The sequence below is a fragment of the Globicephala melas genome, chromosome 15 (genome assembly GCF_963455315.2).
Source record: "Globicephala melas chromosome 15, mGloMel1.2, whole genome shotgun sequence".
In the NCBI taxonomy this organism is placed as follows: domain Eukaryota; kingdom Metazoa; phylum Chordata; class Mammalia; order Artiodactyla; family Delphinidae; genus Globicephala; species Globicephala melas.
In genome coordinates this window covers 56,721,769-56,748,121 of record NC_083328.1, presented here as the reverse complement: position 1 = coordinate 56,748,121, position 26,353 = coordinate 56,721,769, and the positions used below count along the sequence as shown (strand labels likewise).

The following is a 26,353-nucleotide window of genomic DNA, read 5'->3' as shown; positions in this document are numbered from 1 at the left end:
ACCACAATGAGAAGCCGGTGCACTGCAACAAAGAGTAGCCCCCGCTGGCTGCAACCACAGAAAGCCCACGTGTAGCAACGAAGACCCAATGCAGCCAAAAATAAACAAATAAAAAATAAATTTCTAAAAAAAAAAAAAAATTTCATGATGATGTGCCTTGGCATGGATATTTTTAAATTAATTGTGCTGGATTCTTGGAGGGTCCTTTTAATCTAGAAACACACCTTTATTTGTGAGAAACTATTTTATTTTGGATGATTTCTTCATGCCAACAAACAATAACCACCCACTATCCCTCCTTGTTACAGACATCTACAAACCTGTAGGTCACTCAGTCCTCCAAATTCCCTCAAGATTTAGCTTCTGGATCATTGTCTCTTTGCTATTACTACTCCCATCTTAATTCACGATGATCTCAATATGCACTGAGATAACCCTTCCACTATCCTTACCTCTCAGTTCCTTTACTCCTATTTTCCAATTACGTCCTCTATCCTACCTCAGCCACTCCCTCCCACAGTGCCCACATCCAAGCAGCTCAACACAGCTGAAGGGGAAGCATTCAACCATGCTAACTGGGTCTCACCCACCTTAAATTTATGACTACAAATGCCAAATGGGCACCTGGTGCCCTAAAATATTTCCTTATTCAACTCATTTTTTCCCACTCTCCTGGATGAATTTTACACCTTCTTTCTCTTCAAACTTCCAACACCTCCCCCACTCTTCATTTTTAGCTAAAGACCTTCCTTCTTATTTAACTGAGAATATGGAAGTAATCAGAAGTGAACATTCACTCTGTCCCACTACCAAGCTACCAATTCACCAGTATTTGGGTCAATATAATCACCACAGATGAACTGTCCATGTAGCTATTGAGCTTAAGGTCAACATATCCATTTATATCCTAGATGCCATTCCTTCTCATCTACTCAAGGACTTCACCCCTGCAACTGTCCCTTCTCTCTCTTTAATCATCAATTTGTCTCTCTATACTCCACCATTCCCATTAACTTACAAACATGCTATCTGCCCACCTAAAAACAAAAAGAACTCTAACACTTCGTGCCCTTCCAGCCACAGCCCTATTACTCTGCTCTCCCTTATAGAAATCCTTGAAACAACATCACTGTGACTATCTATACTCACTGTCTTCAATTCCTCTTCTATATCCTCTTGAACCCACTGCACCAAAACTGTTCTTGTCAAGGTTGCCAATGACCTCCACATTACCAAATCTAATAGTCTATTCTTGCATTTATCATTTGACTATCCTCGATTCTTCCCCTATCTCAGAGGTAGGAAACCATTTCCCCTCAGAATTTGGAAGACATTGCTACACTGCCTTTTTTACATGGGATATCCCAGGGCTTGGATGTTGGTCCTCCTCTCTATCTACATTTACTCCCTGGGTCTCTATCTAGTCTCATAGCTTTAAAAAAAAATTCTGGAGTCACCAGTAATATGGATGGTATTTCCAGTTTCAATCTCTCTCCTGAACTACAGACTAATATATCCAACTGCTAATCCAATATCTCCACTTGGCTATCTATTATCTATTAGGAAACTCAAATGAACAAGGTCAAAATTGAACTCTATTTTCTCCACAAATCTTCTCTTATTCCAATGCTCCCAATATCAGTAAATGGCAACTCCATTCTTCCAACTGCTGAGCCCCAAATTGACTATGCTTTCTTACATTATTGTTCCTTCAGCCCTATTTCCTCCCCAATATTTACTTCTCACCACTCTGTATTATGATTTTTACCTCTCTCCACTTACAAAGGAGCTCTTGGAGGGCAGAGGCCTGCCTTATTGCTCTGAATCCACAGCATCTAGCACAGTGTATGTTGGATTATTTGCATAAAGAGGGAGTGAAATTTAAACTGTTAAACAAGTCCTGAGCAGGATCAGATTCCTCTGCAGGAAAAGATCTGAAGTAGGAAAGCATATTTCAACTATTTCCACTGGTTCCTTAGTACAAGTAAAGATAGTTATTTGGTAATAACTCCAAAATCTCAGAGGCTTGAAACAAAGGCTTACTTCTTGCTCACTCTACATGTCAAACATAGGTCACCTGGAAGCTTGCTCTGGTTCCCAGACTGAGACTAGCCACCATCCGGAGCACCAACAATCACCAAAACAGAGGGAAAGAGTGGCAAATCACACACCAGAAGTTTTTACCATGAAGGGATACACATCATTCCTGTGCACATTTCACTGACCAAAAGCAACTAACAACGCCATATCCATCTTCAAGGGTGCAAGCAAGTACAATGGTACCACATGCCCAGGAGACAAAAACCAAAGATATTTGATGGACAGCACTGATGACTACCATATCATTAAAAAGAAGCTTTTAGGTCTAAGCAACAATATTTTAACTCCTGATCTCTACTGCTCATCTGTGAAAATGAACTCCATTGCTAGAAGAGAACCACTCACTTGCAAAGTATTATCTATGGGTCTCTAGGAATGCAGCTTCATCAGTTAGGCCCACCTCTTTCATCACTCAGGTGTCAGAGTGCAGCAAAGAAGCCAAATATGGGTGACAGGAAAGTGCTGAGCACAAACCTTCTAGAAACGTTCAATGTCAAAATCTGGGAAAGGCTTAACTGAATGAGTAAGAAAAACACGTTCAGTTAAAAACGGCAGGGAAAGGAGGGAAACTTTCACAAAATTTCTTTTACCAAAGGTATACAACCTCCAGGCCTTCGGGTTCCTTGCACTACCCCATGTCTTAAGACTAACAAGTTTCACTCAAACCACGTGATGGAAAATTCGGAGTTTGAGTATGATTAGTAAAGTTAGCCAACATTGATCTTTTTAACATAAAAACACTACTTACAAAAAAAAAATGTATACCAGAAGCTATATGTGCTACCAGAAGCAAAATGTGCTACCAGAAGCAAGGAAGGAAGCAGTTATTTTAGAGATGGATTTTATTCAGAAGCTCTTTTTTCCCTAAAAGTCTCAAAGACTCCAGACTTCAAAGCTCAAGATGATATGGGATGAACCCCAAGTCTACATAGACCCTGGATTTAAAGTGTGGCTGCTTCAAGTTCTAAAGTATCCTGTGCAGTTTCTATTTTATTCAAAGTTTAAATACTTTCTAACAGTGAAACTGGCTGCCAGAAACGTTAGGACAGACTGGAGATGGTTACCATAAGCTGCTAAACACTTGGAACTGTAAAGCCCACTGAAATTCCACTGAAGAGCAGAACAGGAGTCCAAATATGTCACCTAACGTCACCTGCCAAATCAGAAGCAAATTAGGACTCCCAAATGCAACTAAGGGTATCTAGTCCCACCTCCCCATCCTTTATTTACTCAACCAATATGTGTTAGTAACTGAGGTGAAAGAAGGAATGTCGGTAAGTAAGAGAGGGCCTGGATTTTAAGATTCAGTTCTTGTTCTCCATGAATCTGGTGGAGTTAAAATAAAAACAAAACAAAACAAAGAAAAAAAACAGATTTGAGAGCAAAAATTCCAATACAATGCCTTAAATACCATAACAAGGATACAGGAAAGACCATTCTCACATGTTAAGCTGACAACCTTCGTTCAAGGAAACAACACCGTATTTGCTTTGTTAAGTAGCTAGAATAAAGAAAAAGCAAACAAAACAAATAAAAACCCTCTTCTGGTTTAATGACAGTTTAGCAGAACCAAAGCCCATTTCTCTCTCTTCCTCCCTTCCTCTCAATGGTCTCTGCCACAACCCCTCCATCATTCCAACCTCCACACTCCACTGGCGGCCCCAAACCAGCTCCATCACGAATAATACCGAGACTATCAAGGTCAGCTCCAAAGGCACAGGAAGCAGACAGCAGAAACAAATCTTCATATATCGAAAGCGGGCGGGGAGCCTCCCTATACTGAGGCACCCGGGGGCTCTATCTCTAGGCTCTGTGGCCTGGGATCCGCAGCTTTCGGGGATTCTGGCCCCTTTTTCCTTATCCAGGCCCCTAATGACCTCCACCTGTCCTCAACCTGAGCTCCCCATCGTGGAGTGAGGGAGCCTCGGGCTGGGGCAGGGGGAGGTGGGGAAACGCGCAACAGGGAAGATGCTGTCCGTGTGGGTGTTTCTATGGGGCGGGAGGGGGGTACTCTCTAGGGAAGGCGCAGTGAGAGGTAAAGGCTCTAAAGGAGACGTACTGTAGGGGAGCATGAGAGGTAAGCCATTTCGAGGGAAACCCATTTGGGGGTTCTATAAGGGGAGCTATTGTGAGGGGACGTCTCCATAGATGGCCGTTTCTGGGGAAAATATCCTATGGGAAAGGCAAGTGAATTAATCATACAGAAGGCACTGTGGAGGTTCTCGATAGGCGAATCTTTCCGGGGGGAAATGTTCTATGGGGTTGGGGATGTCATAATAGGGGGTCTTCACAGAGGAGCCGTTGTGGGGTTGTCGATACAGGAGCCATTGTGGGAGCCTCTGCACCGAGAGCCGCTCCTCGGGAAACGTTCGTCAGGGAACCGTTCAGGAAAAAAAACGTCCGCAAGGAAGCCATATCGGGCCACGCCCTTCGGCGGGAGGCGTCTCAGACCCCAACAGCCCGCAACCGCCTGCCCGCCCGCCAGCCCCTCTGCTGCCTCAGCCCCGCGTACCTGACGGAGGGCGACCCGCGGCCAGGGCCGCCGGGGGACCGTGCGCGGGGCAGTCCCAGCCGGTGTGGGGGGTACACGTCCATGGCTGCGAGAGGCGGAGGAGGACGGCGCCGCTGCGAGGGTCACTCAGGCCTGCGGGGCGTCTCCTGGCCCGCTACGGCCGGGTGGGGCGGCTGGGCGTGCCGGGTGGGCGGGGGGCGCAGTGCGCGGGGGCACGTCGGGGGCGGGGGCACGTCGGGGGCGGGGGCGGAGCCGGGGGAGGGGGCGGAGCTGGACGCGCGCAAAGAGGGCGGATGGGGGCGTCGGGACGGGTTGGGGGTGGGGGCAAGCGCACGGCTGCGGGTCGAGTCTTCCTTAAGCTTCGAGGCGGCCGGGTTGGGCGTTGGGAGCGTGGGTGCCCAGAGTGAAAGCTACCGCGCCGCCGCTCTGGCCTGTCCTCAGGCTTCGCATCGTGAAGTGGGGCTCTGCGGCGCCCCCAGCCACGCACACGGGCGCGCCTGGGGGCGGGGCCTCGTTCAGCCCCGCCCAGTCCACTTCGGCCTCCAGCAAAGCCTTCTGCTGCCGCAGCAGGTCCCTGGCGCGGGGATCTGAACCGCCCTGGTGCTCGGCTTTCGTGACCCGGTCTCCCAGGCCGGTTCCTTGCTACTGTTTCCTCACCCGCTGCTAGTCAATTGTGCACCCTCCCTTCAGACGTTCAGCCGATTTCTAGCCGACCTAAGGTTAGCGGTGCGCGCCCAGCCTTGCGCAGACGTTAGGGGCTCACAGGGGCCCAGAGGATCCCTGCCCTTTACAGTTCAGATTCTGACTCGACCCGTTTCTGACTGCAGAGCCGTATGCAAGAAACCTAATCCCAGCGAGCGTCAGTCTTCTGTGTAATTGACAGTTTCCAGGCATCCTGTATATACAGGACGTATTTAATGATTTTGTCCTGCGTCGTATACTGACTTTGTCAGGATGCCTTAAATGTCCTGTATTTATCTTTTTATAATCAATTAAAAACTATTAGAGCTATTTTTCCGCCACAGTAATTGGTGCTTAAATCACTGAAAATCCTACTTTTACAAATAAAAGATCTGTACAGTGTCTACGGTGTCTCCAGCGAGTTTAGCTGAGGAAAGACCAAAAGAAGGAACTAGAAATTAAAAGTACTTATTTTTCATATTCAAGAAAGGAAAGGACTTTTTTGCTCAAGTTCTAAGTCCTGATCAAGTAACCACCATTATTTAGAGATAACTTCACATCAGTACACAGGCTCTACAAACCAGCCAATCAGCGACAGCCTCACTCCAGTGGCTTCTGAAAATCAGCCAGTCAACAACAGCTTCACTCCGGTAGCTAGGCTTCTGAAAGTTTGTAAATCAACGACAGTCCAGAGCTTCTGAAAGTCAGCCAATCATTGACAGCGCCATGCTTCTAGACAACAACCAATCAGCAAGTGCCTCACTCCAGTGACCAGGCTTCTGGTAGTTAACAGGTACTCAGCTTCCTTACTCCAGTAACCACACTAACAAAGCTGGAAGCCCGTCAATCGCTAGACGCTCACGCTTCTGAAATACTGCCAGTCCCGGAACGCTAGCTTCCCAAAACATTGGATTGGGTTGGCTCAGCTCCGACTTTGTTAAGGGAGACTGTACCTTACAAGTACAGCTCTCCTTTGCAGGCAGACTAGATATTCACCTTTGAGTTCAATTTGCTTTTCGTAAAATTTAAGTTCGCAACCCTTTCACGACTCAACTCCCACCTTACCGTTAGATATGAATTTGGGCTTGTGACAGATGCAATGATGCAGCCATGAGATTTATTAAATACAACTTTTTCAGTTCTTGCGTTGGTCGCTATTACCAATTTTTTTCTTTTATAATTCAATGGGTGTATTCACAAAGTTGTGCGATCACCACTACTGTCATTTTAGAACATTTTCAGCACGCCCAAAAGAAACCCTATACCTTTTAGTAGTCATTCCCCCATTTCTTCCCAACCATCCCAGCCATAGGCAACCACTAATCTACCTTTCTCTCTCTCTCTCTCTCTTCCCGCCCCCCTTCTATGGATTTGCCAATTCTGAACGTTTCACATAAATGGAATCATACAGTATGTGGTCCTTTGTTACTGACATTTCATTTAGCATAATGTTTGCAAGGCTCATCCGTTTTGTAGGATGTACAAGGATTTCATTTTTTATGGTTGAATAATATTCTATTGCATGGTTATCTCACATATTTCTTATCCATTTCTCAGGTGATGGACATTTGTGTTGCTTCCACTTTTATACTTTTTTTTTTTTTTTTTTTTAGCTAATGGTGCTGTGAACATTCGTGTACAAGTTCTCCTGTGGGCACATGTTTTCAAGTCCCTTGGGTATATAACTTAGGAGTGGAATTGCTGGGTAACTCTATCTTTTGAGGAACTTCCAAACTGTTTTCCAAAGCAGTTGGACCATTCACAGTCCCACCAGCAATGTATGAGACTTCCAGTGTCTCCACCTCCTTACCAACACTTACTATCTGTCTTTTTGTTCATAGCCATCCTAGTAGCTGTGAAGTGGTATCTCACTGTGGCTTTGATTTGCATTTCCCTGACAGCTAATGATGTTGAGCATCTTTTCCTATACCTACTAGACATTTTTATGTTTTTTTGGAGAAACGTCTGTTCAGATCTTTTGCCCATGTTTTAATTGGGTTGTCTTTTTATTAAGTTGTAATAGTTCTTTATATAGCCTAAATACAAGTCCCTTATCAGGTATACAACTTGCAAAATTTTTCTCGCACTCTGTGGGTTTTCTTTTCACATCCTTGATAGTGTCCTATGAAGCACACAATTTTTAATTTTGATGGTATCCAATTTATTTTTTTCTTTTGTTGCTTGTGCTTTTGGTGTCATATGTAAGAAACCATTGCCTAATCCAGGGATTTACCCCTACATTTTCTTCTAAGAGTTTAGTAGTTTTGGCTCTTACATATAGGTATTTGATCTATTTGAGTTAAATTTTGTACTTGATATGAGGTAGAAGTTCAGCTTCATTCTTTTGCATGTGGCTATCCAGTTGTCTCAGCACCATTTCTTTTCCCATTAAGTTGTCTTGGCACCCTTGTTGAAAATAAATTGTTACCTCGTTTTTCTTTGCTATATTTGAACCCCTAAATGCCAAAATGCAAGTGTGAATTTCATGATACATTTTCTGAATTAAATGAGGAAAATTCCTTTTGAAGCTCTTTGTGCAGTATGCAAGTGTTCATTCAGTATTGAAAATGGTGGAAAGTCAGATATAAACGAGCATATACTATCAGCTTAGAGTAAAAGATGTGTGATTTCTTCAACTTGTATCAAAGAAAGTGATAAAATAAAATTTTGATTAAAAGAAATCTAGATGAAGAATGTAAAATAATCACAGCAGAAGTCGTAACAGTCTCCCACATTGTATATTGTCATCAGTCTTTCAGCTCAAATGACTCTTTGAAAGTACTGCTACCAGGAGGATTTTCTAATTCCAAAACTGGAAGCAAAATTTCAAATGCCAGGACAAAACCTACTGCAATAATTAAAAATATAATAACTCCATTTACTATTGCAGTGATTATCAAAGCCCTAAATGCCTCATCTTTTTATGGATTCAAGTAATGACAAAGCAGAAAAATTTGCTTGTGCAATAACCTTCTTGTGAAAAGGCTCACTTGTAAGGTTATTTTAAGTAAAGACTCTTCCAGATGAGACTTCAGAAACAAGAGCAAATTTTTGCAGAGACTCTCTTATTGACTTAGGAGTTAACGAAGAAAATTGTACTGCTTTTGGTGGAGATGATACCAATACAAATGTTGGTAGATGTTCGCATAAAAGTGCAGACATTGTTTATTCAAAGCTGAAGTAAAGCACGAATGTTTCTTCAGAAACCGTTTGGCTATCTGGTTCATATTCTACATGGTGCTGCTCTTACAACATCTGATGTCTTTCCTGTTGACTTTGATGTAATTGTCATGAAATTGTTTTCTTAAGCGCCAACTGAACAACTGAGGAATTTTTGTGATTTTGTTGGCATTCAGTACTGTTCATTTCTCTTGCATTCAGAAACTTGTTAGCTTGCTTTAATAAATGGAGAATCCTCAGTTTATTTGAAGTACTGAATCATACTTTAATCCTAAAGAAAATGACCCTCAAATTCTTATTGACTTTAAGGGAAACTTAGTTACCTCTTGTTGATAGTTTATAATACCTCTTTAGCAATAGATTATGCAAAGTGAAAGAAGAGAAACCAGTGTTGTTGAAGCACTCCATTGCTTAAGGGAAGTGTAAAATGCACTAAAGAATGATTTTTTTTAAACATCTTTATTGGAGTATAATTGCTTTACAATGGTGTGTTAGTTTCTGCTTTATAACAAAGTGAATCAGCTATACATATACATATATCCCCATATCTCCTCCCTCTTGCCTCTCCCTCTCACCCTCCCTATCCCACCCCTCTAGGTGGTCACAAAGCACTGAGCTGATCTCCCTGTGCTATGTGGCTGCTTCCCACTAGCTATCTGTTTTACATTTAGTAGTGTATATATGTCCATGACACTCTCTCACTTTGTCCCAGCTTACCCTTCCCACTCTCCGTGTCCTCAAGTCCATTCTCTACGTCTGTGTCTTTATTCCTGTCCTACCCCTAGGTTCTTCAGAACCTTTTTTTTTTTAAGATTCCATATATATGTGTTAGTTTATGGTATTTGTTTTTCTCTTTCTGACTTACTTCACTCTGTATGACAGACTCTAGGTCCATCCACCTCACTACAGATAACTCAATTTCATTTCTTTTTATGGCTGAGTAATATTCCATTGTATATATGTGCCACATCTTCTTTATCCATTCATCTGTTGATGGACACTTAAGTTGCTTCCATGTCCTGGCTATTGTAAATAGAGCTGCAATGAACATTATGGTACATGACTCTTTTTGAATTATGGTTTTCTTAGGGTGTATGCCCAGTAATGGGGTTGCTGGGTCGTATGGTAGTTCTATTTTTCATGACTACCATCTCATGAAGAATTTGATTCTTGTACAAGAACTAAATACTCTTCCGGCATGGGAACCAGTGGAATCATCATGTATAGTGTTGAAGAAGAAAGGAAGAAAAATTGATGACAATGTTCTTTTTCTGTTACTGGATAACATTTTAAAAAGTTATTGATCAGGGGCTTCCCTGGTGGCGCAGTGGGTGAGAATCCGCCTGCCCATGCAGGGGATGCAAGTTCGAGCCCTGGTGCGGGAAGATCCCACATGCCACGGAGCAACTAAACCCGTGCGCCACAACTACTGAACCTGTGCTCTAGAGCCCATGAGCCACAACTACTGAGACTGCGTGCCACAACTACTGGATCCCCTGCTCCACAACGAGAGAAGCCACCACAATGAGAAGCCCACACACTGCAACAAACAGTAGTCCCTGCTCGCCCCAACTAGAGAAAGCCTGCGCACAGCAATGAAGACCCAATACAGCCAAAAATAAATAAATTTATAAAAAATAAATAAAAAGTTATTTATCAAGAGATGCAACATAATACTGAAAAATGAAAAACCATCTCATTCCATGAAAGATGGTATTTGCTTCAACAAGCCATATTTGAAGAGCAATTATCAGGGCTGTTAACTTCATCCTAGTATATGTTCAGTATATTGGCTCATAATGCTAATGTTGAGTATATTTTCTTATTAATGAATGTTCAATAGACAAAAGAACTGTAGAAGTTAGATGTGACCACTGTAGAAGCTATGATACAAAGAAAATGAACATAGACTGTGTCTGCAAGGAATTTTATAAGCAAATACCACAAAACAAGGAATTATTGAAAAGAACCAAATGATCAGAAGAATATAATTACAAAAATGTATGATTTAGATACTTATAATTTATTTTCTATGAATAACAAATACTTTTAAAGTATATGTACCACGCAATATTTTTCTTTTTTATCAATGTAGATATGCATAAGCAATTAGATATTATTCAAATTTAACTGAGCCCCCCTGTTTTTCATTTGCTAAATCTGGCAACCCTACTCATAAACGATCTGAGATACTATGTGTTACCCAGTTAAGAGGATCTTCTTAAAAGTTTTTCCCCAATAATCTTTTTTTAATGGAAGTATAATTTCCTTACAATAAAATGGATAATAAAATACAGTGCAGTTCAATGAATTTTAACAAATGTTTACAGTTTTAGAATCATTGTGCCCTGCCCCCGCCCCCCCCCCCCCCCCCCCAGCTAGGATACAGAACATTTCCATGACCATAGGAAAGTTCCCTGAGACCGCTTTGCAATCAAATCCCCACCTCGGCCCCAGACAATTACTGATTTGATTTTAATGGCCATAGATTAATTTTATCTGCTCTTGAAATTTATATAAATGGAATCAGTATAATGATTTTGGGATTTATTCATTTTGTTATACATATCAGTAGTTTGCTCCTTTTTACTGACGAGTAGTTTTCCATAGTTTGGACAAAATGTAATTTGTTTATCCATTTACTAGTTGGTAGACATTTCAGTTGTTTCCAGTTTGGGGCTATTATGTGTAAACTCCTATAAACATTTATGTGTAAGTCTTTGCATGACCTTATGTTTTAATTTTTCTTGGGTAAATACTTAAGAGTGGAATTGCTGGGTCATATGGTACACGTATATTTAGCTTTATAAGAAACCATCAAACAGTTTTACAAAGTGTTTGTTTTCATTTTACATTCCCACCTGCAGTGCAGGACAATTCCAGTTGTTCCATAACCTCACCAACACTTGGTAGTGCCAATCTTTAACTTTCATTCTCCTGGCTATGCAGTGGTATCCAAGTGGGGTTTTAATTTGCATTTCCCTAATGATAATGATGTTGGGTACCTTTTCATGTTCTTATTTAGCATCTGAATATCTTCTGTTGTGAAGTGACTTTTAAGTATTTTGCCCACTTTTTTTTTTTTTTTTTTTTGCGGTACGCGGGCCTCACTGTTGTGGCCTCTCCCGTTGCGGAGCACAGCCTCTGGACGCGCAGGCTCAGCGGCCATGGCTCACGGGCCCAGCCGCTCCGCGGCATGTGGGATCCTCCCGGACCAGGGCACAAACCCGTGTCCCCTGCATCGGCAGGCGGACTCTCAACCACTGCGCCACCAGGGAAGCCCTATTTTGCCCACTTTTTAAAATTAAGTTGTATATATTTTATTACTGAATAAAAGGAATTTTTAAATGTATTTTGAATATGATTTGTTTCCCAGATATATGCATTGGGAATTTTTTCTCCTAGTCTGAGGGTTGCATTTTCATTTTCTTAAGTGGTATCTTTTATGAAACAGAATACTTTAATTTTCATGAAGTCTAATTTATTTTTATTTTTTCATTTATTTAAGAAGTAAATGTGGCTAGCTATGGTATTGGGGCTGTAGGAACAAGAAGAGGTAGGAAGGCCTGGACCAGCTATGAGTCCTTACCTGAGGTATTGATCCCCACCCCCCGCTCAAAGCCTCTAATCACAGTCTTGAACATGCAGAATAATAAAAGCTTGAACAGATTGAAGTTTGATTCTTTTGGCAAAGCTATTACATAACTACCTATGGTGGTCTGGAAGGCTTCTCAGTAGAAGTGACATTTGTGCAGGGGGTCCAGACAATGAGTGATAATAAAAGCTATTATTTAAAAACACACTGTGTCCCAAGCACCTTTCATGTACTTCTTTGTGGTAGCCAACCTCTAAGCTGGCCCCCAGTGATTCTCACCTCCTATATTCAGGCCTTTGTGTAGTCCCCTCCATGAAACAGTTAAGAAAACTGGACTTCAGAAAGGTTAAGGAACTTGCCCAAATAAGTGTCAGAGTAGAATTTTTTCCCTTGACAAATAATTAAAAATTTTTTTTCAATTTCCGTGAAGAAATAATAAAGGGAAACATCACAGCTTAGATAACAAATCTCTTCAGGCTTTCTTGAACCTCCTTAATTTTTCTCTAATGCTGTAACTTCTCACAAAAAACCCAAGGCTGCTCAACTTTACACACTCCTCTTTATATCCTGTCATGCATTTCCCACTAAGCAAAGCAAATACTGGCACTATTAGAACAGAGTTTTACTTCTAGCTCTATCTTTCTCCAATGCTCTGCCTCTTTGAAGGGTTTTCTAGGAAGAGAATAAGGGAAGAGCATTAGAGGCAGAGAAAACAACAAATGCAAAGAACTGAGGGTTTGGCAGGATCCAGCTGCTTCAATATGGCTAGAGAACAAACTTCTTGGGAAAGAAGCTGGTATTTGGTGTATAGAAATCTGTAAGTCAGGGCTTCCCTGGTGGTGCAGTGGTTAAGAATCCTTCTGCCAACACAGGGGACACGGGTTCGAGCCCTGTTCCAGGAAGATCCCACATGCCGTGGAGCAAATAAGCCCTTGCGCGCCAGCTACTGAGCCCGCGTGCCACAACTACTGAAGCCTGCGCACCTAGAGCCTGTGCTGCACCACAAGAGAAGCCACCGCAATTAAAAGTCCATGCACCACAATGAAGAGTAGCCCCCACTCGCTGCAACTAGAGAAAGCCCGCACACAGCAATGAAGACCCAACACAGCCAAAAATAAATAGATAAATAAATATATTTTTAAAAAGAAAGAAAGAAAACCGTAAGTCATGCCAACAATTTTGGATTCCTCTACAGTAAAAAAAAAAAAAAAAAAAAAACTTTAGGCAGGGGAGAGACATGCTATATCTGAACCTTCAAAAGATCTTTTGGTGATTTAGCAGACACTGTTGGTGCTCCTTGGCACTTACCATTTCCTTGCATGCTAGCCACCTTCCACGTGAGCAGGCTGGAAGGGCTGGGAAATTAATGCCTGCTGGAAACCCTCAGTGACTGAAAGACGTTGTTGTATAAATACCCCAGCTTCTCACTCCTTAGGTGGGATGATTCTGAGGCATGTGTTCCACAACATTTCTCAAGATTCCTCAGGATTAAGCTCTAATTGCCCATAGTGATAACTTGCTTGAGAAAGGGTACTCCATTGACTGCTTTCCCTTCCCTAAGTCTCTTCCCCATTCTCCTGATGATTTTTCCTGTGATTACCTCACAAACAAGGAACAGTTGTCCACCCTTATCCATGAGGGATATGTTCCAAGATTCCCAGTTGGATGCCTGTAACTGAGGATAGTACCAAACTCTCTATATAGTATATTTTTCCCTATACATACATATAAAGTTTAATTTATAAATTAGGCACAGTAAGAGATTAACAACAATAACTAATAACAAAATAGAACAATTATAACAATATACTGTAATAAAAGTTATGTGAATGTGGTCTCTCTCTGAAAATATCTTATTGTACAAATTTAATGCCTTTTTCATCTTAACTAAGCACTTACGCACTGTGGCTGTAACTTTTGCAGTTTGAGGTGTGACAACAAAACTAGCACGGAATTCCTTTTTCCTTCACAATTTCACAGACGGAAGATTTGTTCTCACTGTAGATTTTAGCAACCCCAGCGTCTGACTTTTTTTCTTTTCTTATTAAGTTGAGAATATTCACCTTTTCACTTAAAGGAAGCACTCTACGACTTCTCTTTGGCGTATCAGAATTGCCGGTGTCACTACTCTTGCCCTTGGAGCCATTATTAAGTAAAATAAGGATTACTTGAACACCGCACTGCGATGCTGCATCAGTCAGTCTGATAACCAAAACTATTGGGCGGGATATGAAGGACAAAAGGATGATTCACGTCCTGGGCAGGACAGAGTGGGGCAGCATAAGATTTCATCATGCTACTCAGAAGGGGATGCAATCTAAAATTTATGAATTATTTCCAGAATTTTCCATTCAATATTTTTGGACTGAGGTTGACGGCAGGTAACTTAAACCTCGGAAAGCAAAAGTGAGGATAAGGGGGGACTTACACTCAAATTCTCATCTCAGGGTCTACTTCTGAGCAGGGGGAAAGGGAGGACTAGAGACTCCAACAGATGGAATAAGAGGTAATATAGCCAATGTTTATTAAACTGTACATTAAAATGTTGATTCTTTCCAAATTACTCTATGAATTAAATGAAATTTCCAACAAAATTCTAACAGGGTATTTTTAGTGGAACTTAAAAAAACAGATCCCTATGGTCATTAACATTAAAGTCAGTTGCAGAAAAGAAGAAAAAGGATAGGACACTTGCCCTACCAAATTTAATGCCTTTTCTCTCTTAAGATTTACTATAAATCTATCATAATGGCACAGGGTAAACAGTCCTAAACATATATGAGACCTTATTGTATAATACAAAACAGTGGGGGAATCGATGTACTATTCAATAAGTAGTGCTGGACAATTGACTACCAATGTGTAAAAGAATTAAATCTTTATGTGACATATGCAAAATAAACTGCAGGTAATTTAAATATGAAAAACAAAACTTGCAATTATTAAAGAATATATTAATGTTTATAACTCAGAGAAAGGGGAGGATTTCTTAAGTAAGACAAAAATCAGAAATCTAAAGAAAAGACTGATACATTTGTTCAAATCAAAATTCAAAATATATGTACAACAATACATAGTATAACCAACTTAACCATCCATGCTATAACATGGATGAAACTTGAAAGCATTATGCTAAATAAAAGAAGCCAATTGTAGAAGACCACATATTGTTTGATTCCTTTTTTCATATATAAATTTTATTTATTTATTTATTTTAACATCTTTATTGGAGTATAATTGCTTTACAATGGTGTGTTAGTTTCTGCTTTATAACAAAGTGAATCAGTTATACATATACATATATCCCCATATCTCTTCCCTCTTGCATCTCCCTCCCTCCCACCCTCCCTATCCCACCCCTCTACGTGGTCACAAAGCATGGAGCTGATCTCCCTGTGCTATGCGGCTGCTTCCCACTAGCTCTCTATTTTACATTTGGTAGTGTATATATGTCCATGCCACTCTCTCAGTTCGTCCCAGCTTACCCTTCCCCCTCCCCGTGTCCACAAGTCCATTCTCTAGTAGGTCTGTGTCTTTATTCCCGTCTTCCCCTTAGGTTCTTCATGACCTTCTTTTTTTTTTAGATTCCATATATATGTGTTAGCATACGGTACTTGTTTTTCTCTTTCTGACTTACTTCACTCTGTATGACAGACTCTAGGTCCATCCACCTCACTACAGATAACTCAATTTCATTTCTTTTTATGGCTGAGTAATATCCCATTGTATATATGTGCCACATCTTCTTTATCCATTCAACTCTTTGATGGACACTTAAGTTGCTTCCATGTCCTGGCTATTCTAAATAGAGCTGCAAAGAACATTGTGGTACATGACTCTTTTTGAATTATGGTTTTCTCAGGGTATATGCCCAGTAGTGGGATTGCTGGGTCGTATAGTAGTTCTCTTTTTAGTTTTCTAAGGAACCTCCATACTGTTCTCCATAGTGGCTGTATCAATTTACATTCCCACCAGCAATGCAAGAGTGTTCCCTTTTCTCCACACCCTCTCCAGAATTTATTGTTTCTAGATTCTTTGATGATGGCCATTCTGACTGGTGTGACGTGATACTTATTGTGGTTTTGATTTGCATTTCTCTAATGATTAATGATGTTGGGCATTCTTTCATGTGTTTGTTGGCAATCTGTATATCTTCTTTGGAGAAATGTCTATTTAGGTCTTCTGCCCATTTTTGGATTGGGTTTTTTTTTTTTTATATTGAGCTGCATGTGCTGCTTGTAAATTCTGGAGATTAATCCTTTGTCAGTTGCTTCATTTGCAAATATTTTCTCCCATTCTGAGAGTTTTCTTTTCGTCTTGTTTATGGTTTCCTTTGCTGTGCAAAAGCATTTAAGTTTCATTAGGTCCCATTTGTTTATTTATTTTTTTAATTTCCATTTCTGTAGGAGGTAGGTCAAAAAGGATCTTGCTCTGATTTATGTCATAGAGTGTTCTGCCTATGTTTTCCTCTAAGAGTTTTATAGTGTCTGGCCTTACATTTAGGTCTTTAATCCATTTTGAATTTATTTTTGTGTATGGTGTTAGGGAGTGTTCTAATTTCATTCTTTTACATGTAGTGTCCAGTGTTCCCAGCACCACTTTTTGAAGAGACTGTCTTTTCTCCATTGTATATCTTTGCCCTCCTTTGCCATAGATTAGTTGCATGGGTTTATCTCTGGGCTTTCTATCCTATTCCATTGATCTATATTTCTGTTTTTGTGCTAGTACCATATTGTCTTGATTACTGTAGCTTTGTAGTATAGTCTGCCGTCAGGGAGCCTAATTCCTCCAGCTCCATTTTTCTTTCTCAAGATTGCTTGGGCTATTCGGGCTCTTTTGTGTTTCCATACAAATTGTGAAATTTTTTGTTCTAGTTCTGTGAAAAATGCCATTGGTAGTTTGACAGGGATTGCATTGAATCTGTCGATTGCTTTGGGTAGTATAGTAATTTTCACAATGTTGATTCTTCCAATCCAAGAACATGGTATATCTCTCCATCTGTTGGTATCATCTTTAATTTCTTTCATCAGTGTCTTATAGTTTTCTGCATACAGGTCTTTTGTCTCCTTAGGTAGGTTTATTCCTAAGTATTACATATTTTTTGTTGCAATGGTAAATGGGAATGTTTCCTTAATTTCTCTTTCAGATTTTTCATCATTAGTGTATAGGACTGCAAGAGGTATTTGTGCATTAATTTTGTATCCTGCTACTTTACCAAATTCATTGATTAGCTCTAGTAGTTTTCTAGTAGCATCTTTAGGATTCTCTATGTATAGTATCATGTCACCTGCAAACAGTGACAGCTTTACTTCTTCTTTTCCAATTTGGATTCCTTTTATTTCTTTTTCTTCTCTGATTGATGTGGCTAAAACTTCCAAAACAATGTTGAATAATAGTGGTGAGAGTGGGCAACCTTGTCTTGTTCTTGATCTTAATGGAAATGGTTTCAGTTTTTCACCATTGACAATGATGTTGGCTGTGGGTTTCTCATATATGGCCTTTATTATGTTGAGATAAGTTCCCTCTATTCCCACTTTCTGGAGGATTTTTATCATAAATTGGTGTTGAATTTTGTCAAAAGCTTTTTCTGCATCTATTGAGATGATCGTAAGGTTTTTATTCTTCAATTTGTTCATATGGTGTATCACATTGATTGACTCATGTATATTGAAGAATCTTTCAATTCCTGAGATAAACCCCACTAGATCATGGTGTATGATCCTTTTAATGTGTTGTTGGATTCTGTTTGCTCGTACTTTGTTGAGGATTTTTGCATCTATGTTCATCAGTGATATTGGCCTGTAGTTTTCTTTCTTTGTGACATCTTTGTCTGGTTTTGGTATCAGGGTGACGGTGGCCTCGTAGAATGAGTTGGGGAGTGTTCCTCCCTCTGCTATATTTTGGAAGAGTTTGAGAAGGATAGATGTTAGCTCTTCTCTAAATGTTTGGTAGAATTCGCCTGTGAAGCTATCTGGTCCTGGGCTTTTGTTTGTTGGAAGATGTTTAATCACAGTTTCAATTTCAGTGCTTATGATTGGTCTGTTTTTCCTTTTTTTTCCTTTTTTTTGTGGTAAATGGGCCTCTCACTTCTGTGGCCTCTCCCGTTTCGGAGCACAGGCTCCAGACACGCAGGCCCAGCGGCCATGGCTCACGGGCCCAGCCGCTCCGCGGCATGTGGGACCCTCCCGGACCAGGGCAGGAACCTGTGTTCCGTGCATCAGCAGGCGGACTCTCAACCACTGCGCCACCAGGGAAGCCCCGATTGGTCTGTTTATATTTCCTATTTCTTCCTGGTTCAGTCTCAGAAGGTTGTGCTTTTCTAAGAATTTGTCCATTTCTTCCAGGTTGTCCATTTTATTGGCATATATTTGCTTGTAGTAATCTCTCATGATCCTTTTTGTTTCTGCAGTGTCAGTTATTAATTCTCCTTTTTCATTTCTAATTCTATTGATTTGAGTCTTCTCCCTTTTTTCTTGATGAGTCTAGCTAATGTTTTATCAATTTTGTTTATCTTCTCAAAGAACAAGCTTTTAGTTTTATTGATATTTGCTATTGTTTCCTTCATTTCTTTTTCATTTATTTCTGATCTGATCTTTTTTCTTTCCTTCTGCTACCTTTGGTTTTTTTTTGTTGTTGTTGTTGTTCTTTCTCTAATTGCCTTAGGTGTAAGGTTAGGTTGTTTATTTGAGATGTTTCTTGTTTCTCAGGGTAGTATTATATTGCTATAAACTTCCCTCTTAGAACTGCTTTTGCTGCATCCCATAGGTTTTGGGTGGTCGTGTTTTCATTCTCATTTGTTTCTAGGTATTTTTTGATTTCCTCTTTGATTTCTTCAGTGATCTCTTGATTATTAAGTAGTGTATTGTTTAGCCTCCATGTGTTTGTATTTTTTACAGATTTTTTCCCGTAATTGTTATCTAGTCTCATAGTGTTGTGGTCAGAAAAGATACTTGATATGATTTCAATTTTCTTAAATTTACCAGGGCTTGATTTGTGACCCAAGATATGATCTATCCTGGAGAATGTTCCATGAGCATTTGAGAAGAAAGTGTATTCTGTTGTTTTCAGATGGAATGCCCTATAAATATCAACTAAGTCCACCTTGTTTAATGTATCATTTAAAGCTTGTGTTTCCTTATTTATTTTCATTTTGGATGATCTGTCCATTGGTGAAAGTGGGGTGTTAAAGTCCCCTACTATGATTTTGTTACTGTCAATTTCCCCTTTTATGGCTGTTAGCATTTGCCTTATGTATTGAGGTGCTCTTATGTTGGGTGCATATTTACAATTGTTATATCTTCTTCTTGGATTGATCCCTTGATCATTATGTAGTGTCCTTCTTTGTCTCTTGTAATAGACTTTATTTTAAAGTCTATTTTATATGATATTAGAATTGCTACTCCAGCTTTATTTTGATTTCCAATTGCATGGAATATCTTTTTCCATCCCCTCATTTTCAGTCTGTATGTGTCCCTAGGTCTGAAGTGGGTCTTTTCTAGACAGCATGTGTACGGGTCTTGGTTTTGAATCCATTTAGCCAGTCTACGTCTTTTGGTTGGAGCATTTAATCCATTTACATTTAAGGTAATTATCAGTACATATGTTCCTATTACCATTTTCTTAATTGTTTTGGGTTCGTTATTGTAGGTCTTTTCCTTCTCTTGTGTTTCCTGCCTAGAGAAGTTCCCTCAGCATTTGTTGTAAAGCTAGTTTGGTGGTGCTGAATTCTCTTAGTTTTTGCTTGTCTGTAAAGGTTTTAATTTCTGCATCAAATCTGAATGAGATCCTTGCTGGGTAGAGTAATCTTGGTTGTAGGTTTTCCCTGTAATCACTTTAAATATGTCCTGCCACCCGCTTCTGGCTTGCAGAGTTTCTTCTGAAAGATCAGCTGTTAACCTTATGGGGATTCCCTTGTATATTATTGGTTGTTTTTCCCTTGCTGCTTTTAATATTTTTTCCTTGTATTTAATTTTTGATGGTTTGATTAATATGTGTCTTGGCGTATTTCTCCTTGGATTTATCCTGTATGGGACTCTCTGTGCTGCCTGGACTTGATTAACTATTTCCTTTCCCATAGTAGGGAAATTTTCAACTATAATCTCCTCAAATATTTTCTCAGTCCCTTTCTTTTTCTCTTCTTCTTCTGGGACCCTAATAATTCGAATGTTGGTGTGTTTAATATTGTCCCAGAGGTCTCTGAGACTGTCGTCAATTCTTTTCATTCTTTTTTCTTTATCCTGCTCTGAGGTAGTTATTTCCACTATTTTATCTTCCAGGTCACTTATCCGTTCTTCTGCCTCAGTTATTCTGCTACTGATTCCTTCTAGAGAATTTTTAATTTCATTTACTGTGTTGTTCATCATTGTTTGTTTGCTCTTTAGTTCTTCTAGGTCCTTGTTAAACGTTTCTTTTATTTTCTCCATTCTATTTCCAAGATTTTGGATCATCTTTACTATCATTACTCTGAATTCTTTTTCAGGTATACTGCCTATTTCCTCTTCATTTGTTTGGTTTGGTTGGTTTTTACCTTGCTCCTTCATCTGCTGTGTGTTTCTCTGTCCTCTCATTTTGCTTCACTTACTGTGTTTGGGGTCTCCTTTTTGCAGGCTGCTGGTTCTTAATTCCCATTGTTTTTGGTGTCTGCTCCTAGTGGCTAAGGTTGGTTCAGTGGGGTGTGTAGGCTTCCTTATGGAGGTGACTAGTGCCTGTGTTCTGGTGGATGAAGCTGGATCTTGTCTTTCTGTTGGGCCAGTCCACATCCGGTGGTGTGTTTTGGGGTGTCTGTGACCTTATTTATGATTTTAGGCAGGCTTTCTGCTAGTGCATGGGCTTGTGTTCCTGTCTTGCTAGTTCTTTGGCATAGGGTGTCCAGCATTGTAGCTTGCTGGTCATTGAGTGGAGCTGGGTCTTGGTGTTGAGATGGAGATCTCTGGGAGATTTTCACCTTTTGATATTATGTGGAGCTGAGAGGTCTCTGGTGGACCCATGTCCTGAACTCGGCTCTCCCACCTCAGAGGCACAGGCCTGACACCCGGCTGGAGCACCAAGACCCTGTCATCCACATGGCTCAGAATAGAAGGGAGAAAAAAGGAAGAAAGAAAGAAAAATAATAAAATAAAATAAACTTTTTAAAATAAAAAATAATTATTAAAAATTTAAAAATAATTTTAAAAAAAGGAAAGAAAGAAAGAAGGAAGAGAGCAACCAAACCAAAAAACAAATCCACCAATGATAACAAGCTCTAAAACTACAGAAAAAAAAACAAAAGGACAGACAGAACCCTAGGACAAATGGTAAAAGCAAAGGTATACAGACAAAATCACACACAGAAGCATACACATACACACTCACTAAAAGAGAAAAAGGAAAAATGTATATATATATTGTTGCTCCTAAAGTCCACCGCCTCAATTTGGGATGATTCGTTGTCTATTCAGGTATTCCAGAGATGCAGCGTACATCAAGTTGATTGTGGAGATTTAATCTGCTGCTCCTGAATCTGCTGGGAGTGATTTCCGTTTCTCTGTTCGCACAGCTCCTGGGGTTCAGCTTTGCATTTGGCCCCGCATCTGCGTGTAGGTCGCCTGAGGGCATCTGTTCTTCGCTCAGACAGGACGGGGTTAAAGGAGCAGTTGATTAGGGGACTCTGGCTCACTCAGGCCGGGGGGAGGGAGGGGTACGGAGTGCTGGGCAAGCCTGCGGCGGCAGAGGCCAACGTGAAGTTGCACCAGCTTTAGGCGTGCCGTGTGTTCTCCCGGGGAAGTTGTCCCTGGATCACGGGACCCTGGCAGTGGCGGGCTGCATAATGCTCCCGGGAGGGGTGGTGTGGATAGTGAACTGTGCTCGCACCCAGGCTTTTTGGTGGCTGTAGCAGCAGCCTTAACGTTTCATGCCCATCTCTGGTTTCCGCGCTGATAGCTGCGGCTTGCGCCCGTCTCTGGAGCTTGTTTAGGCAGTGCTCTGAATCCCCTCTCCTTGCGCACCCCAAAAGAAAGGTCTATTGCATCTTAGGCAGTTCCAGACTTTTTCCCAGACTCCCTCACGGCTAGCTGTGGCACACTAGCCCCCTTCAGGCTGTGTTCGCGCAGCCAACCCCAGTCCTCTCCCTGGGGTCTGACCTGCTAAGCCCGAGCTCAGCTCCCAGCCCCCACCTGCCCCGGCAGGTGAGCAGACAAGCCTCTCAGGCTGGTGAATGCTGGTTGGCAGTGATCCTCTGCGCGGGAATCTCTCCGCTTTGCCCTCCGCACCCCTGTTGCTGCGCTCTCCTCTGTGGCTCCGAAGCTTCCCCCCTCCGCCACCCGCAGTCTCCGCCCGTGAAGGGGCTTCCTAGTGTGTGGAAACCTTTCCTCCTTCACAGCTCCCTCCCACTGGTGCAGGTCCCCTCCCTATTCTTTTGTCTCTGTTTTTTCTTTTGCCCAACCTAGGTACGTGGGGAGTTTCTTGCCTTTGGGAGGTCTGAGGTCTTCTGCCAGCGTTCGGTAGGTGTTCTGTAGGAGTTGTTCCACATGTAGATGTATTTCTGATGTATTTGTGGGGAGGAAGGTGATCTCCACGTCTTACTCTTCCGCCATCTTTAGAAATCTATTTATTTTATTTTTGACTGCGTTGGGTCTTCGTTGCTGCACGTGGGCTTTCTCTAGTTGCGGCAAGTAGGGGCTACTCTTCGTTGTGGTGCACAGGCTTCTCACTGCAGTGGCTTCTCTTGTCGTGGAGCATGGGCTCTAGGCGCGCGGGCTTCAGTAGTTTTGGCACGCAGGCTCAGTAGCTGTGGCTGGCGGGCTCAATTGCTCCGGCGGCATGTGGGACCTTCCCGGACCAGGGATCGAACCCGTGTCCCCTGCACTGGCAGGCGGATTCTCAACCACTGTGCCACTAGGGAAGCCCTATTTGATTTCTTTTTAATGGAAGATCTAAAATAAGCAAATCTGTAGTGACAGAAAGCAGATTATTAGTTGCCAGCGGCTTGGAGGAGAGGGGGAATGGAGAGTGACTGCTTCTGGATTTCTTTGGGTGATGACGAACATACTCTAAGATTAGATTGTAGTGATGATTGTACAACTTTGTGACTATATTAAAACCCAATGGGGACTTCCCTGGTAGTCCAGCGGTTAAGAATCCACCTTCCAATGCAGGGGACACAGATTCGATCCCTGGTTGGGGAACTAAGATCCCACATGCCACGGGTGACTAAGCCCACACGCTCTAGAACCTGTGCACCACAACTAGAGAGCCGGTGTAGCATGACTACTGAGCCCGCGTGCTGCAATGAAGAGCCTGTGTGCCCAGTTAAGACGCAATGCAGCCAAATAAGTATTTTTTAAAAAAAGCAATGGATTGTATACTTTATTTTTAAATTTTTATTCTTTATTTTTTGCGGTACGCGGGCCTCTCACTCTTGTGGCCTCTCCCGTTACGGAGCACAGGCTCAGCGGCCATGGCTCACGGGCCCAGCCGCTCCGCGGCGTGTGGGATCTTCCCAGACCGGGGCACGAGCCCGTGTCCCCTGCATTGGCAGGCGGACTCTCAACCACTGCGCCACCAGGGAAGCCCAGATTGTATACTTTAAATGGGTGAATTTCATGGTATGTGAATTCTTTTTTTTAAAATTTTTGGCTGCATTGGGTCTTTGTTGCTGCGAGTGGGCTTTCTCTAGTTGCGGCGAACCAAGGCTGCTCTTCGTTGTGGTGCGCGGCCTTCTCATTGTGGTGGGTTCTCTTGTTTCAGAGCACAGGCTCTAGGTGCGCGGGCTTCAGTACTTGTGGCACATGGGCTCAGTAGTTGTGGCTCACAGGCTCTAGAGCGCAGGTTCAGTATTTGTGGCACACGGGCTTAGTTGCTCCATGGCATGTGAGATCTTCCCAGACCGGGGATCGAACCTGTGTCCCCTGCATTGGCAGGCAGATTCTTAACCACTGCACCAACAGGGAAGTCCCTGAATTATTTCTTTAAAAAAAATTTTTTTTTTTTAAAGGTAAGCCACACACTGGGAGAAGATATTTGCAGTGAATATTATTGACAGATTATATCAAAGAATTCTGTAAAGCAATAAAAATGACAAACAACCCAATATAAAAATGCATAAAGAATTGGAATAGACATTTCAAAGGTGAGGAAATTCAATAAACATACATAAATATGCTCAACATCATTAGTAATGAGGGAGAAGAAAATTAAAATAATGAGATATCATCACACCTATTAATTTGGGGAAAAAAACTTTAAAAAGCTTCACATTATTCAGTGTTGTCAGGATATGGAAAAATGGAACCTCTTGAACGCTTCTGGTGGGAGTATAAATTCATATAACCACTTTGCACCACAATTTAGTAATATCTAGTAAAGATGCTTACATGTACCTATAACCCAGCAATTCCACTTCAAAAAATTTTTTTCATATGGGAATATATGAAGTAAGTCCATAGATGTTTATGCCACATTGTAATAGTAAAATTTGGGAGGGGGGATTTAATATCCATCAGTAGGGGATCAGGTGTGAAATATGAATCAAATATGGAATATTCATTCAATGTTATATTATACAATTAAATGAATATGGATAAATCTCAAAAACACAGAGTTCAGTAAGCTACAAAAGAATATTTTCTATATGACACTTGTAATAGTTTTGGTTTTCCAGAGAAACCAAACCAGTTTTATATACATATTATTATAAGGAATTGGCTCATGCAATTACAGAGGCCAAGAAGTCCCACAATTTGCTGTCTGCAAACTGAAGACTCAGGAAAGCCCGTAGTATAGTTTCAGTCTGGTTCCGACGGCCTGAGGGCCAGGAGTGCTAATGGTATAAAAATTCCGGTCTGCGAGCAGATGACTGATGTCTTAACTCAAGTGGTCAGGCAGAGAGAGTGAATTCTTCCTTTCTCCACCTTTTTTTCTACTCAGGCCCTCAACTAATTGGATGATTCACAACCACCTTGCAGAGGGCAATTTGCTTTACTCAGTCTACTGATTCAGATGCTAATTTCATCCCAAAACATCCTCGTAGATAAACAGAGAAAGATTATTTAATCAAATACCTGGGCACCCTGTGACCCAGTTAAATTGACACATAAAGTTAACCACCACAACACAATTAATGTAAATTAAAATAAACATATCTGAAATGATATCATGTATATTGCAGCAAAAGTATAAAAATATGACAGTTGTTTCTGAGACTGGGGAAGGTAAACTTGGTGAATATATAACATCTACAATGTTTTATTTCTTTAAAAGAAGATTTGAATCAAATATGACAGAATATCAACATTTGTTCATTTGGGTGATTGGTACCCAGGTAATTTTTTATATCAACCTTCCTTATTCTTATCAACATATTTATACTTTTTCAAATAAACAAGAACCTCTAAATCACTATGAAAATATAACCCCCTCCCCCATAGAAAATGGACAAATGATATGAACAGGCAATTTACAAAGGAAGAAATGAAACTGTGCATCTCAGACTGGGACTTGAATCCAGCCGAATCCCAGACTGGGACTCAAACCCACAGTCTTTTTTTTTTTTTTTCCAGTACGCGGGCCTCTCACTGCTGTGGCCTCTCCCGTTGCGGAGCACAGGCTCCGGACGCGCAGGCCCAGCGGCTATGGTTCAGGGGCCCAGCCGCTCCGCGGCATGTGGGATCCTCCCGGACCGGGGCACGAACCCGTGTCCCCTGCATTGGCAGGAGGACTCTCAACCACTGCGCCACCAGGGAAGCCCCCAAACCCACAATTTTTTAACTGAGATCACACACCTGGTCTCAGGACTTAATGAAGCTCAGGTTCTGAGCTTCACAGAAAGAATTCAGTGAGAGACAAAGTGATAGTTAAGAAGTAGATTTATTTAGAGAGAAACAAACAAACTCCACAGACAGAGTATAGGCCATCTCAGAAAGCAAGAGCAACCCCAGGGTATGGGGTTATCAGTTTTTATAGAGGTGGGTAATTTCATAGGCTAATGAGTGGGAGGAATATTCCAGCTATTTTTGGGAAGGGGTAGGGATTTCCAGAAATTAGGCCATTGCCTACTTTTTGACCTTTATGGTCAGCCTTGGAACGGTCATGGCACCTGTGGGTGTGTCATTTAGCTTGCTGATGTATTTACAGTGAGTGTATCCTGAGGCTTAAGGTCTAGTGGAAGTCAACTTGTTTGCCATCTTGGACCTATTTGGTTCTAATCAGTTTATGACATGTCTTTGGGCTGTGGTATTCTTTTAAAGGTTGTGCCCTGCCCCCTTCCCTCCTGTTTCAGAAATACAAACGGTCAAAATAAAAAAGATGAA

General features: G+C 41.4%; 1 protein-coding gene and 1 long non-coding RNA gene across 5 annotated transcripts in view; one reads left to right on the top strand and one right to left on the bottom strand.

Moving 5' to 3' along the window:
- Positions 1-4,799, bottom strand: part of DNAAF9 (dynein axonemal assembly factor 9) — a 148,380-nt gene extending 143,581 nt beyond the window's left edge. For 3 of the 4 annotated variants that reach the window (XM_030847592.2, XM_060284267.1, XM_060284266.1), the window contains exon 1: positions 4,613-4,799. In XM_030847592.2, the coding sequence (XP_030703452.2) occupies positions 4,613-4,695 (83 nt within the window). In that variant the 5' untranslated portion in view covers positions 4,696-4,799. The remainder of the gene's footprint in view (positions 1-4,612) is intronic. The other variant, XM_060284268.1, reaches the window with a different exon arrangement.
- LOC132593434 (uncharacterized) overlaps positions 4,125-26,353 on the top strand; it is a 39,286-nt gene continuing 17,057 nt past the window's right edge. Inside the window, exon 1 of the long non-coding RNA XR_009558907.1 lies at positions 4,125-4,177. This is a non-coding gene — a long non-coding RNA (uncharacterized lncRNA). The remainder of the gene's footprint in view (positions 4,178-26,353) is intronic.